Source organism: Heptranchias perlo, chromosome 5, assembly GCF_035084215.1.
Source record: "Heptranchias perlo isolate sHepPer1 chromosome 5, sHepPer1.hap1, whole genome shotgun sequence".
NCBI classification, from domain to species: domain Eukaryota; kingdom Metazoa; phylum Chordata; class Chondrichthyes; order Hexanchiformes; family Hexanchidae; genus Heptranchias; species Heptranchias perlo.
Window position 1 is genome coordinate 23,592,333 of NC_090329.1, and position 14,483 is coordinate 23,606,815.

The 14,483-nt window shown below is 41.5% G+C and overlaps 1 protein-coding gene across 2 annotated transcripts in view; it reads right to left on the bottom strand.

Moving 5' to 3' along the window:
- The window catches only part of lyst (lysosomal trafficking regulator), a 258,955-nt gene that overhangs the window by 12,214 nt on the left and 232,258 nt on the right, over positions 1–14,483 (bottom strand). For both annotated transcript variants that reach the window (XM_067984126.1, XM_067984127.1), the window contains 7 exons: positions 13,815–13,955; positions 10,235–10,452; positions 5,755–5,985; positions 5,039–5,228; positions 4,357–4,493; positions 2,519–2,617; positions 1,614–1,753 (listed from right to left, as the gene is read on the bottom strand). In XM_067984126.1, the coding sequence (XP_067840227.1) occupies positions 1,614–1,753; positions 2,519–2,617; positions 4,357–4,493; positions 5,039–5,228; positions 5,755–5,985; positions 10,235–10,452; positions 13,815–13,955 (1,156 nt within the window). The remainder of the gene's footprint in view (positions 1–1,613; positions 1,754–2,518; positions 2,618–4,356; positions 4,494–5,038; positions 5,229–5,754; positions 5,986–10,234; positions 10,453–13,814; positions 13,956–14,483) is intronic.

Genomic DNA, 14,483 nt, shown 5'->3' on the forward strand with positions numbered 1-14,483 from the left:
TTGATGAAGTGCCGCATAATAGGCTTGTCATCAAGATTGAAGCTTCATGGAATAAAGGGGGCAGTAGCAGCATGGATACAGAATTGGCTAAGTAACAGAAAGCAGTGTAGTGGTGAACGGTTGTTTTCTGGACTGGAGGGAGGTGTACAGTGGTGTTCCCCAGGGGTCGGTACTAGGACCACTACTTTTCTTGATATATATTAATGACTTGGACTTGGGTGCACAGGGCACAATTTCCAAATTTACAGATGACACAAAACTTGGAAGTGTAGAGAACAGAGAGGAGGATAATGATAGACTTCAAGAGGATATATTCAGGCTGGTGAAATGGGCGGACACTCAGCAGATGAAATTTCACGCAGAAAAATGCAAAGTGATACATTTGGTAGAAAGAACGAGGAGAGGCAATATAAACTAGAGGGTATAAACAATTCTAAAAGGGGTTCAGGAACAGAGAGATCTGGGGGTATATGCGCACAAATCATTGAAGGTGGCAGGGCAGGTTGAGAAAGCAGTTAAGAAAGCATACGGGATCCTGGGCTTTATAAATAGAGGCATAGAGTACAAATGCAAGGAAGTCATGATGAATCTTTATAAAACACTGGTTCGACTACAACTGGAGTATTGTGTCCAGTTCTGGGCACCACACTTTAGGAAAGATGTGAAGGCCTTAGAGAGGGTGCAGAAAAGATTTACAAGAATCATTCCAGGGATGAGGGACTTTAGTTACGTAGATAGACTGGAGAAGCTGGGGTTGTTCTCTTTGGAACAGAGAAGATTGAGAGGAGATTTGATAGAGGTTTTCAAAATCATGAAGGGTCTAGACAGAATAGATAGGGAGAAAATGTTCCCATTGGTGGAAGGGTCAAGAACCAGAGGACATAGATTTAAGGTGATTGGCAAAAGAACCAAAGGTGACATGAGGAAAAACCTTTTTACACAGTGAGTGGTTGTGATCTGGAATGCACTGCCAGAGGGGGTGGTGGAGGCAGATTCAATCGTGGCTTTCAAAAGGGAACTGGATAAGTACTTGAAAGGAAAAAAATTGCAGGGCTATGGGGATAGGGCGGGAGAGTGGGACTAGCTGAATTGCTCTTGCATAGAGCCGGCATGGACTCGATCAGCTGAATGTCCTCCTTCCTTGCTGTAACCTTTCTATAATTCTATGATTTGAGGACAAGCAGTGAACACCCAGTGTTAAAGCACAGCACCAAGTCTGACAGCCTACGGCCCTGATCCAATCCAGCGTCAGGTCACATCCATCCCTTAGGATGGTCCCTCAGATAACTGTCCCATGGAAATTTAACCATAGGCAACATCTTCTTAAAGATAATGTATGAAGATAACTTGGTTGCATGTGAGCATTGAATTGCTCTGTAGTATTGACGATGGTGATTTGGCATCTCTTGCAGCAACGGGACTTTGTATATGTCATGTTGAACGAAGACTGGTGGTGCACACCACAGTTAATTCCACAGAACCGTGTACCTCTATAACACATAAGTTTACCTATTCCAATATTTCATTCATTGATATAGACGTTTCTTCTTTGAATGCAACATGCAAAACCTAAACACAATTGTTGGAGAAGTTTGAAGGATTTTTTTTTGTACCTGTTCAAATCCCATATAATGCAGGTCCCATCATTGCTGACACTGATCAGAATGCTGTATGGTTTGCAGACACACAGGCTGGTTACTTCTGCAGTGTGACCATACAAGTAGACTTTCGATTCCACTTCGATTTCTGAAGACTAAAAAATAGAAACACAGCAAATTGTCAATGTCCCATCCCACACTGTCAATATTTACTTTCCTAAATCTCCACTAATCACTGCGCAGCAAATACAGTTCGTGTCCAGGAAAGAAAGACTTGCATTTATATAGCACCTTTCATGCCTCAGGACGTCCGAAAGCACTTTACAGCCAATGAAGTACTTTTAAAATGTAGTCCCATGGTAGTGTAGGAAACGTGGCAGCTAGTTTATGCACAGCAAGATCCCAGCAATAAGATAACGACCAGATAATCTGTTTTAGTGAATGTTGAGGGATAAATATTGTCCAGGACAATGGGGAGAACTCCCCTGCTCTTCTTTGAAATAGTGCCATGGGATCTTTTACATCCACCTGAGGGGGCATACGGGGCCTCAGTTTGACATCTTATTCGAAAGAAATCATTTCCGACAGTACAGCATTCCCTCAGTACTGCGCTGGAGTGTCAGCCTAAATTATGCTCTCAAGTCTCCAGGGTGGGGCTTGAACACACAACCTTCTGATGTAGAGGTGAGAGTGCTACCACTGAGTCACGGGTGACAGTAATTGGGTTTTAACAAAATCCCAACAAAAAGTGAAAATCTTTGGTTCAAATTTTCAATAAATTGCAGTAATATTAATTACCTGAAATAGACCAGTGAGAATTCTCTCTAATAATTAGTCACATAAATGAAGACAGAAAAATGTTAAAACTTCCATCCAGAAAGCAGCTGGCAGGCTCTACACAGTGTGTCTTATACACATACCATGCTGCTGGTGAATCTGTTTGAGTACGCAGTAATCACTCCACACTTACTGCCAGTGAAGAGCTGGCAACTGTCAGGCACCCACGCACAACTCGTAACCTGAAAAGAAGCCATTGATTGGAAAATTTATAACCAGGTTAAAAAAAAAAAGACCTTGACCCTTAAAAACAGGAGCCAAGACATTGCTCTTAAAACGTATTGATATAAACTTTCAAATTCTGTAATTTCTTTCAAACCACAGTGTGTATTTATCTTTATTCAATATTTTGTCAAACTATTAGATAGAATTGCAATTGACTACGTGAAGACCTATGTAAGCACTGGATAACAGACTGTATGTCAGACAAGCAATATGACAACACAGAGGTAATGGTGAAGAGGTAACGTTTGGTGTCATTAGTGTACATGTGTAAGTTCATAGAATGATACAGCACAGAAGGTGGTCATTCGGCCCATCGTGCCCATGCCAGCTCTTTGAAAGAGCTATCCAATTTATCCCACTCCCCTGCTCTTTCCCCATAGCCCTGCAAATTTTTGCTTTTCAAGTATTTATCCAGTTCCCTTTTGAAAGTTACTATTGAATCTGCTTCCACCACCCTTTCAGGCAGAGCATTCCAGATCATAATAACTTGCTGCGTAAAAACCATTCTCATCTTCCCTCTGGTTCTTTTGTCAATTACCTTATCTGTGTCCTCTGGTTACCGACCCTCCCACCAGTGGAAACAGTTTCGCCTTTAAACCCTTGATAATTTTGAACACCTCTATATTAAATCTCCCCTTAACCTTCTCTGCTGTAAGGAAAACAATACCAGCTTCTCTAGTCTCTCCACATAACTGAAGTCCCTCATTCCTGATATTATTCTAGTAAATCTCCTCTGCAAGGCCTTGACATCTTTCCTACAGTGTGGTGCCCAGAACTGGACACAATGCTCCAGCTAAGGCCTAACCAGTGATTTATAAAGGTTTAAGTAATCCTTAAAATAATCTTAACAATCCTTAAGATTGAACAGGCTGGGGCTCTTTTCTCTAGAAAAAAGACTGAGAGGTGACCTGATAGAGGTCTTTAAGATTATGAAAGGGTTCAATAGGGTAGAACTAGAGAAGATGTTTCCACTTGCGGGGGAGACCAGAACTAGAGGCTATAAATATAAGATAGTCACTAATAAATTCAATAGGGAATTCCCGAGAAATTTCTTTACCCAGAGAGTGGTGAGAATGTGGAACTCGCCATCACATAGAGGAGAGTAGCATAGATGCATTTAAGGGGAAGCTAGATAAATACATGAGGGAGCAAGGAATGGAAGGATATGTTGATGGGGTTAGTTGAAGTAAGGTGGGAGGAGGTTTGTGTGGAGCATAAACACTGGCATAGTCCAGTTGGGCTGAATGGCCTGTTTCTGTGCAGTACGTTCTATGTAATTCTATGTAATCTCATGTTTATGGATAACGTTGCTAAGGAGCAGCATGTAGATAAGAGGAGGGAACCAAGGATATATCCTTGAGGGATTCAGAAGATAATGGTATGGGGGCAGGAAGAGAGGCCATTGTTGTCGATGCTCTAACTATGGGGACAGGTAAGAATGGAAGCAATCATTTTATATTAGTTTAAAAAATACTTAACCGCATCGCTCCAAAGTAATGAGTTTGCTTAAGAAATTGGGTAAATGCCATCAATAATGACATCCATTTTCTGTAACATTTGGTTCTTTGATTAATTTCATTACACAGTTTATGAAAAGGCAGAAATGAGTAAACAAAAAGTTGCACATTGCTAATTGAAAATAAGCCTATAGACAGCAAGAAACTACACTGTCTCTTTTAAAGAGTAGACTACATACCTGATGTAAAGGAGAACACTGAATGAAGTTGATTGGGGGCTCACTTTGTTTGCTTTTCAGTCTTAGCATGTTATCAGCATAACCCCAACTCAAAATGGCTGACCACTGGATGTCTGTACTGTGCATGCTCCGAACACCTAAAATTAAGATTGAAATAAATATGGTGATACCAGAACTGAGAGGGTACAACTATCAGGAAAGGCTGAACAGACTAAGGCTCTTTTCTCTAGAAAAGAGAAGACTGAGAGGTGACCTGATAGAGGTCTCTAAAATTATGAAAGGGGTTCGATAGGGTAGACGTAGAGAACATGTTTGCACTTGTAGGGGAGACCAAAATCAGAGGCCATAAATATAAGATAGTCACTAATAAATCCAATAAGGCATTCAGGAGAAATTTCTTTACCCAGAGTAGTTAGAATGTGGAACTTGCTACCATATGGAGTGGTTGAGGTGAATAGCATAGATATATTCAAAGGGAATATAGATGAGTACATGAGGGAGAAAGGGATATAAGGATATGCTGACAGGTTTAGATTAAGTAGGGAGGGAGGAGGCTCATGTGGAGCTTAAACACGGCATAGACCAGTTGGGTCGAATGGCCTGTTGCTGTAAATTCGATGTATTTCTATGAATTCCTGAAAATCTTTTGCAGAGTAAAGAAAACTATGAATCCATTCCATACCTTGCTCTTTGCTGTATATCATCATGAGACAAAATTTTCTTGACAGACCACAGATGGCTCTGGTTGGCAATGCGAGCAGTGACCCAAACTGTTCTCCATGGGGCTGACTGAAGCAAACCACAGGATCTGGTGCACTGGGGGAACCCACATACTCGCCCCACTTCAGCCCTTTAATCCATGGCAAAGGACTCTGGAACACAGACCACGAGATTAAAGAAATAAAATCAATCATTGCAGGTCCCCTTTGAGCATTTTTGTCCAAAAACGACTTTCATATATGGTTAGCAGGTGCTCTGCTATTGGTAATTACCAAGCCTGCAGTCTCATTTAATTGATGATTAAATAGATAATTAAAATTTTACAAGCTTTTAAATGAAGGAAATCTTTCAGTTAGAAGAGCAAAAGACCTCTGATAAGGCAAAGACTGATATTCCTGTGTTTTATTGAATAAAATTAAATGATTAACGTAAGAAACTACCTGGTAAAAATGAAACTGAAAAAGCAGACAATTCGGAAAATAAATCAAGTGACTTCACTAAGAATTAAAAGTTGTAGAAGCATCTTATTTTTACAGATCAGCTGCACTTTCTAACGAAAAACAGACACTGATTATAAATACACATAGAAATCCTAAACTAGCTCATTAAAAAGTTAACTGCTCCTAAATTTGAAAGTTGAAGAAGCATTTATAACACAGAAGAGGCAATGGCAAATACCGGATAGATGACTTCCTTGGTGTGCTCTCTGCTCTCTCTGAAAGCAAACTGCACGAGGAGACCCATAGCTGCAGGCAGCTCCCCCTCCATTGAGAGTCTAGGTCCATGCCTGCTTGGATGGGTAGCTGTGAAGAGCTGGCGAGGTGTCTGACCATAGGTCTTGATCATAGTCTCCAGGGCTCGTCTTTGTACCGGGTCTTCAACAGCAGAGACGTCCATGCCAAAGTATGTCTATCAGCAAAATATGGATTAAGCTCATTGTAAAATCGATTAAGATATTGGTTCTTGTGTCTATTGGTCTAAAAATACATTGGATCAGTTCTTCGAAAAACACTAAAAACATTCCGGAAAAAGTGGGGAACCAAGAGTCTAATGAGAGGGAGGAACTTAAAGTGATTAAGATTTGTAAAGAAAAAGTATTAGAAAAATTAATGGGACTAAAAGCTGACACATCCCCTGGACCTGATCCTAGGGTTTTAAAAGAGGTGGCTGCAGAGATAGTGGATGCATTGGTTTTGATCTTTCAGAATTCCCTAGATTCTAGAATGGTCTCCGTGGATTGGAAGGTAGGAAATGTAACCCCACTATTCAAGAAAGGAAGGAAAGAGAAAACAGGGAACTATAGGCCAGTTAGCCTGACATCAGAAGTAGGGAAAATGCTAGAATCTATTGTTAAGGACTTAGTAACAGGGCACTTAGAAAATCATAATATGATTAGGCAGAATCAACACGGTTTTATGAAAGGGAAATCGTGTTTGACAAATTTATTAAAGTTTTTTGAGGACGTAACTAGCAGGATAGATAAGGGGGTACCAGTGAATGTAGTATATTTGGATTTTCAAAAAGCATTTGATAAGGTGCCACACAAAAGGTTGTTCTACAAGATTAGGGCTCATGGGATTGGGGGTAATATATTAGCATGGATAGAGGATTGGTTAACGGACAGAAAACAGAGAGTAGGGATAAATGGGTCATTTTTGGGTTGGCAGGCTGTAACTAGTGTAGTGCCGCAAGGATCAGTGCTTGGGCCTCAGCTATTTACAATTTATATTAATGACTTAGATGAAGGGATTGAGTGTGATGTATCCAAGTTTGCTGATGATACAAAGCTAGGTGGGAAAGTAAGCTGTGAGGAGGACACAAAAAGTCTGCAAAGGGATATAGACAGGTTAAGTGAGTAGGGAAGAAGGTGGCAGATGGAGTATAATGTGGGGAAATGTGAGGTTATTTACTTTGGTAGGAAAAATAGAAAAATTGAATATTTTTTAAATGGTGAGAAATTATTAAATGTTGGTGTTCAGAGGGACTTGGGTGTCCTTGTACACAAAACACAGAATGTTAGCATGCAGGTAAGGTACAGCAAGCAATTAGGAAGGCAAATGGTATGTTGGCGTTTATTGCAAGGGGATTGGAGTACAAGAGTAAGGAAGTCTTGCTGCAATTGGACAGGGCTTTGGTGAGACCACATCTGGAGTACTGTGTAGTTTTGGTCTCCTTACTTAAGAAAGCCATGATGTGGCGATGCCTGTGATGGACTGGGGTGGACAAATGTAAGGAATCTTACAACACCAGGTTATCGTCCAACAAATTTATTTTAAAATCACAAGCTTTCGGAGATTATCCCCTTCGTCAGATGAATGAGTGAAAAGGTTCTCAAATCGCATATCTTATACTAGGCTGGGACAGCATCACACCAATCAAAAGGTGTCGTTATTCAAACAGGCCAGTCACGGAGAACAGCACGTCCCAGTACACTGTGTAATTGACACAATGTATATCCAGTGTACTGGGACGTGCTGTTCTCCGTGACTGGCCTGTTTGAATAACGACACCTTTTGATTGGTGTGATGCTGTCCCAGCCTAGTATAAGATATGCGATTTGAGAACCTTTTCACTCATTCATCTGACGAAGGGGATAATCTCCGAAAGCTTGTGATTTTAAAATAAATTTGTTGGACTATAACCTGGTGTTGTAAGATTCCTTACTTAAGAAAGGACATACTTGCCTTAGAGGCAGTGCAACGAAGGTTCACTAGATTGATTCCTGAGGTGAGAGGGTTGTCCTATGAGGAGAGATTGAGTAGAATGGACCTATACTCTCTTGGAGTTTAGAAGAATGAGAGGTGATCTCATTGAAACATATAACAGGGCTTGACAGGGTAGATGCCGAGAGGCTGTTTCCCCTGGCTGGAGTGTCTAGACCTAGGGGACATAGTCTCAGGATAAGGGATCGGATGTTTAGGACTGAGATGAGGAGGCATTTCTTCACTCAGAGGGTGGTGAATATTTGGAATTCTCTACTCCAGAGTGCTGTGGATGCTCAGTCGTTGAGTATATTCAAGACGGAGATCGATACATTTTTGGACTCTAAGGGAATCGAGGGATATGGGGATCAGGCAGGAAAATGGAGTTGAGGTCGAAGATCTTACTGAATGGTGGAGCAGGTTCGAGGGGCTGTATGGCCAACTCCTACTCCTATTGCTTATGTTCTTATGGTCAAAGGGAATGTCACTAAGAGGCAACTGAAAAAAAAGTAATTTATTATATTCTTGGCTGCATCAGTATAAAAGCTACTTCATGCTCACCTAGCTGTATGATACCTCAGGAAGGCCCATCTCCAGCCAGTTTCCCACTACAGTCAGGGAGGATCAGCACCCTTCCTAAGCCATGGCTGGCGCTGATCACCCAGTTGCATTTACACCACAATCAGCATTCAGGGCCAGCAGATCTCCAATCACTATGGAAGCTGGCTGGAAATGGATCCAGATAAATCATGCAACCTTGTCTTTTTCAATGGGAAACCCAGCATGGAAAATCTCAATGAGGCTTCTTTTAGACTGCCACAACTGAGAGTATTTCTCCTACAGGAGGTCTTTGAAACAAGTTTTTTTTTTAACAGCTTTGTTTTGAGGGAAAAGGGGGAGGGAGAAAAGAGAGGAAGGAGACAATTTTTTTTTTAAAAGTACCTTTCTTTCACTCCCCACGAGACTCCCCTCTTTCTCAGTGATGATCGAAGATTTCTAGATGTATTATTTTGATCAATTGGTGCAAGTGTGGGTCATCACTTGCTAAATTTGCAGTGAAGTGACTACATCACAACTGTTAATTCATCAGTATGGATGTCACACATCAACTACATAGAAAGCCACATGATCGGTTAAAACAACAGAGCCAAATGGGATAAAATCACACCATGAACTCCACACCAGATTATTATAGAATCATATAGCACAGAAGGAGGCCATACGGCCCATCATGCCTGTGCCGGCTCTTTGAAAGAGCTATCCAATTAGTCCCACTCCCCTGCTCCTTCCCCATAGCTCTGACTGTGCACATTACATGTACAGTAGAAACACAGGAGTGATTTCAGGGCTAAAATCCATCATTCTTTGTATTATTTCCACTGCAATGCCAAATTCTGATATAGTCTGTCACTATAAGTGGCAGCTCACTTTAATGCACCAAATTTATTGGTTGTGTTTTAAAACACGGTAGGCCTGTGTATTGATAGATCAACTGTGCTGTGGCATGAAGCGGTATGATGTGGTTATGCGCTGATTTCCCCATGCGTTGAGTTGTTTCATATAAGGGAGACCTATATGGTGGAGGAGGAGGAGGAAAATTAAGTGGAAGTAGTAGTGCCAGAGGTCGAGGAGCAGGTCATCTGTCCAGATTTTTGGAGAGAATAGTGCATGGTGCGGAGAACATAATGGGGCACATTCTACTCAACTCTTAGCATATCAAGTGTCTTCTCATCATCTGTAAACAATTTTACAACACCAAGTTATAGTCCAGCAATTTTATTTTAAATTCACAAGCTTTCGGAGATTTATATGAAACATTTGCCTGAGGAAGGAGAAAATCTCCGAAAGCTTGTGAATTTAAAATAAAATTGCTGGACTATAACTTGGTGTTGTAAAATTGTTTACAATTGTCAACCCCAGTCCATCACCGGCATCTCCACCTCATTATCATCAACAGTGCTCCTAATCAACGAGCATCTCAGACTAACTCTAATTGAATTAAAACTCAGGAGCAGTGGCATTGTGTTTTGGAGCACCAATGGTGCAAAGGTAGAGATACAGGATGCAAATTTTATTCTTCAAGCTGTTGGCCTCCAAATCTTGGTCATGTTGCTGTGGAGAGGTCAGAAAATCACACAGGCAATTGTTTAAAAGCACTTGTAGCACACCTCCTAGCAGCTAGGGGTTGAGGCGTTTTTCACTTCAATCAAGCATTAAAGTGGATTTTTTTTCCCAGTTTATATGACATTTTAAAAATTCAGTTTTTTTTAAACTCAGCACCTCAGCATCTGTTATCCTAATTGCAATGCTGTGCAAAAATTGTACTACAAAACTATTTTTTGTACTGTAAATATGCTGGGAACATTGGAGCCAACTGCTCACAGAAGGTTTAGCGTACTTTGCATACGATAGCTGGTTTCACAATCATCTGAGAATTGAGAGGGGTGGACACTCACCGCAGGATGAAAGACATTAATAGCATGAACTGCAGCTCTGCCCTTTTGCTTGTTTCCAAACACCAGGTCAATCCAATTGCAAATAGTTTGTGAAACCTGATCTGACTCCAAAGCTTGGCGGTGAATCAGGATGAACAGCCGGGGGTCGTTGCGAGCCCACGGTGGAAGGTTTACATGATTCACTCTTTCTCCATTCTGCCGCATTCCAAAGTCAAAACCTGCAAGCAGAACCTAGTTTAGAACAGGTGCCATTCTTGCAAATAGCTCATCCCGGGAGATGAACAGTGACAACTCTGATTCAAACTAACAAGATCTATCGGGCCATGGGTTTAACCAATTTACGGGCTGCAATGCTGGAAGTTTACACCAGTGAAAAGAATTAAAAACATTACATAGAATTTTACAACACAGAAACAGGCCATTCGGCCCAACTAGTCCATGCCGGTATTTATGCTCCATACGAGCCTCCTCCCTCCCTACTTCACCTAACCCTATCAACATATCCTTCTATTCCTTTCTCCCTCATGTACTTATCTAGCTTCCCCTTAAATATATCTATGCTATTCGCCTCAATCACTCCATGTGGTAGCAAGTTCCATATTCTCAGCACTTATGACTTGATTAATCTTGCCCCGAACTGTCCTGTTGATCAACTTAAGAACTGATTCAATGACCTTTGACAGAGATTATTACACCAGGAAATGGTGTGTTATAAGACATACACTCATATGAAAATCCTTTATCAGCTACTTGTGCTTACAGTACTATTGAGCATTGCTTCGTTTGCACTCTTTAAATATCAAAAACAAGGTTGGTGAGCTGCAGGAGCAAATAGCCGCATGGGAATATGATGTCACGGTGATAATGGAGACCTGGCTCAAAAAAGATCAGGATTGGGTACTAAATATTCCTGGATACAAGGTGTTCAGGAAAGATAGGGAAGGAAAGAAAGGAGGGAAGGTGGCAGTATTAAAGAGAAAATTGCAGTACTGGAGAGAGGGGATGTCCTGGAGGGGGTCAAAGACAGACTATATTTGGTTAGCGTTAAGAAATAAAAGAGGTGCCATCACACTACTGAGTATATTTTATAGGCCACCAACTAGTGGGAAGGATATAGAGGAGCAAATTTGCAGGGAAATTACAGAGAGGTGCAAAAGCTATTGAGTAGTGATAACTGGGGACTTCAACTATCCTAATATAGACTGGGATAACAATAATAATATAAGGGGCACAGAAGGGGAGGAATTTTTGAAATGTGTCCAGGATAACTTTCTTAACCAGTATGTTTCCGGCCCAACGAGGAAGGAGGCATTGCTAGACTTGATTCTAGGGAGGTGGACCAAGTGGAGCAAGTGTCAGTGGGAGCGCATTTAGGGAGCAGCGATCATAGTATCATAAGGTTTAGAATAGCTATGGAAAAGGACACAGACCACTCTAAAGTAAAAAATACTCATTGGAGGAGGGCCGATTTCAATGGGATGAGAGCAGATCTGGCCCGGGTAAACTGAAATCAAAGATTGGAAGGTAAAACTGTAATTGAACAGTGAGCTGCCTTTAAGGAGGAGATGGTTTGGGTGCATTCCAACGAGGCAGAAAGGTAGGGCAACTAAAGGCAGAGCTCTCCCTAGATGACAAAAGAGATAGTGAGTAAGTTGAAAAAAGGGGTGTATGACAGATGTCAGGAGGATAACACAAGTGAGAATCATGCAGAATATAGAAAGTTCAGAGGGGAAGTGAAAAAGGAAATAAGAGGGGCAGAGAGAGAGTATGAGAATAGACTGGCAACCAACATAAAAGGGAATCCAAAAGTCTTCTACAGGCATGTAAACAGTAAACAGGTAGTAAGAGGAGGGGTGGGGCCGAAAAGGGACCATAAAGGAGATCTACTCATGGAGGCAGAGGGGATGGCTGAGGTGCTAAGTGAGTACTTTGTATCTGTCTTTACCAAGGAAGAAGATGCTGCCAGAGTCTCGGTAAAGGAAGATATAGTTGAGATACTGGATGGGCTAAAGATTGATGAAGAAGAGGTACTTGAAAGGCTAGCTGTACTTAAAGGAGATAAGTCACCCGGTCTGGATGGGATGCATCCTAGGTTGCTGAGGGAAGTAAGGGTGGAAATTGTGGAGGTACTGGCCATAATCTTCCAAACATCCATAGATACGGGGTGGGGGGTTGGTGCCAGAGGACTGGAGAATTGCAAATGTTACACCCTTGTTCAAAAAAGGGTGTAAGGATAAACCCAGCAACTATACGCCAGTCAGTTTAACCTCAGTGGTGGGGAAACTTTTAGAGACGATAATCCGGGACAGAATTAACAGTCACTTGGACGAGGGTGGATTGATTAGGGAAAGCCAGCATGGATTTGTTAAAGGCAAATCATGTAGAACTAGCTTGATAGAATTTTTTGATGAGGTAACAGAGAGGGTAGATGAGGGCAATGCAGTTGATGTGGTCTATATGGACTTTCAAAAGGCATTTCATAAAGTGCTGCACGGTAGGCTTATCATCAAGATTGGGCCCATGGAATAAAGGGGGCAGTAGCAACATGGATACAAATTTGGCTAAGGGACTGGAAACAGAGAATAGTGGTGAATGGTTGTTTTTCGGACTGGAGGGAGGTGTACAGTGGTGTTCCCCAGGGGTTGGTGCTAGGACCACTGCTTTTCTTGATATATAGCAATGACTTGGACTTGGGTGTACAGGGCACAATTTCAAAATCTGCAGATGATACAAAACTTGGAAGGGTAGTAAACAGTAAGGAGGATAGTGATCGACTTCAAGAGGATACAGACAGGCTGGTGGCAAGGGCGGCCTTAGAAAGGGTGCAGAAGAGATTTACCAGAATGATTCCAGGGATAAGGGACTTTAGTTACGTGGTTAGACTAGAAAAGCTGGGGTTGTTCTCCTTGGGATAGAGATGGTTGCGAGGAGATTTGATAAAAGTATTCAAAAGCATGAAGGGTCTAGACAGAGCAGATAGAGAGAAACTGTTCCCATTGGCAGAAGGGTCAAGAACCAGAGAACATAGATTTAAGGTGATTGGCAAAAGAACCAAAGGTGACGAGAACATTTTTTTTACACAGTGAGTGGTATGCATCTGGAATGCACTGCCCGAGGTGGTGGTGGAGGCAGATTCAATTATGGCCTTCAAAAGAGAACTGGATAAGTACTTGAAAGGAAAAAATTTGCAGGGCTACGGGACCAGCTGGATTGCTCTTGCATAGAGCCGGCTTGGACTTGATGGGCCGAATGGCCTCCTTCCATGCTGTAACTGTTCTATGATTCTGTCATAACACACCACCACACTACAACAGATTGAAAAAAATGCAAGTGTTGTCAGATTTTCCTGAACATTTTATCCATCAATACATTTCTGTCCAGGAGGCAAATTTTGTTTCTGAAATTTGCCTGTATAATTTGGCTCATAGGTCTAAATACTGAAAAGAAACTCGATCGGCTATTTGAGCAATGCAAAAAAAACATTAACGTTAAGATGAGAAAGATCAATACTGCGTTCATTTCCACAAATCCCAGAAGCAATAAATAGGCTCGTTGTGAAATATCCATTTACAGTGCACACCTTCTCTATTGACCAAGAACTCTGGAAGGTAAAAGAATTCTGGAATGAGCTCCTTCACATCAGTCATGGATTCATACGAGGATAGGCGCCAAGTAGTGTTCATGGAGTGAAACGTTCGATCTGGGATATCGAAACTTTGATCTAAATACAGAGAATACAGTTCACTGTTAACGACACAATAAAAGCCTATTTTAACATATAGGCACATAACAACAACTTGCATTTATACAGCGCCTTTAACGTAGTAGAACGTCCCAAGGTGGTTCACGTGAACAAAATTTGACACCAAGCCACAGAAGGAGATATTAGGACAGGTGACCAAAAACTTGGTCAAAGAGGTAGGTTTTAAGGAGCGTCGTGCATCTCTCATTTCCTTTGCATTGGCGGCCTTGCCTTCAGACATTTAGGCCCTAAGCTCTAGAATTCCCTCCCTAAACATCACCGCCTCTCTCAAACGGCAGTTAACATGCTTCTGTTCCCTGGGAGTAACTAAGACTAAAGTTGCTGATGAATATTTCAGGAACTAATTTAGATTTCATTCTAGGGGTGAACAGACTCGAGGCTTGGCAGAATCATTTAGATGAACCCGTTGCCAGTAACATCCTACAAAGTACTTCTTTTGTATCTCTCTCCTTTTATTGGGACAGACTACAGTTTTTTTGGTCATCT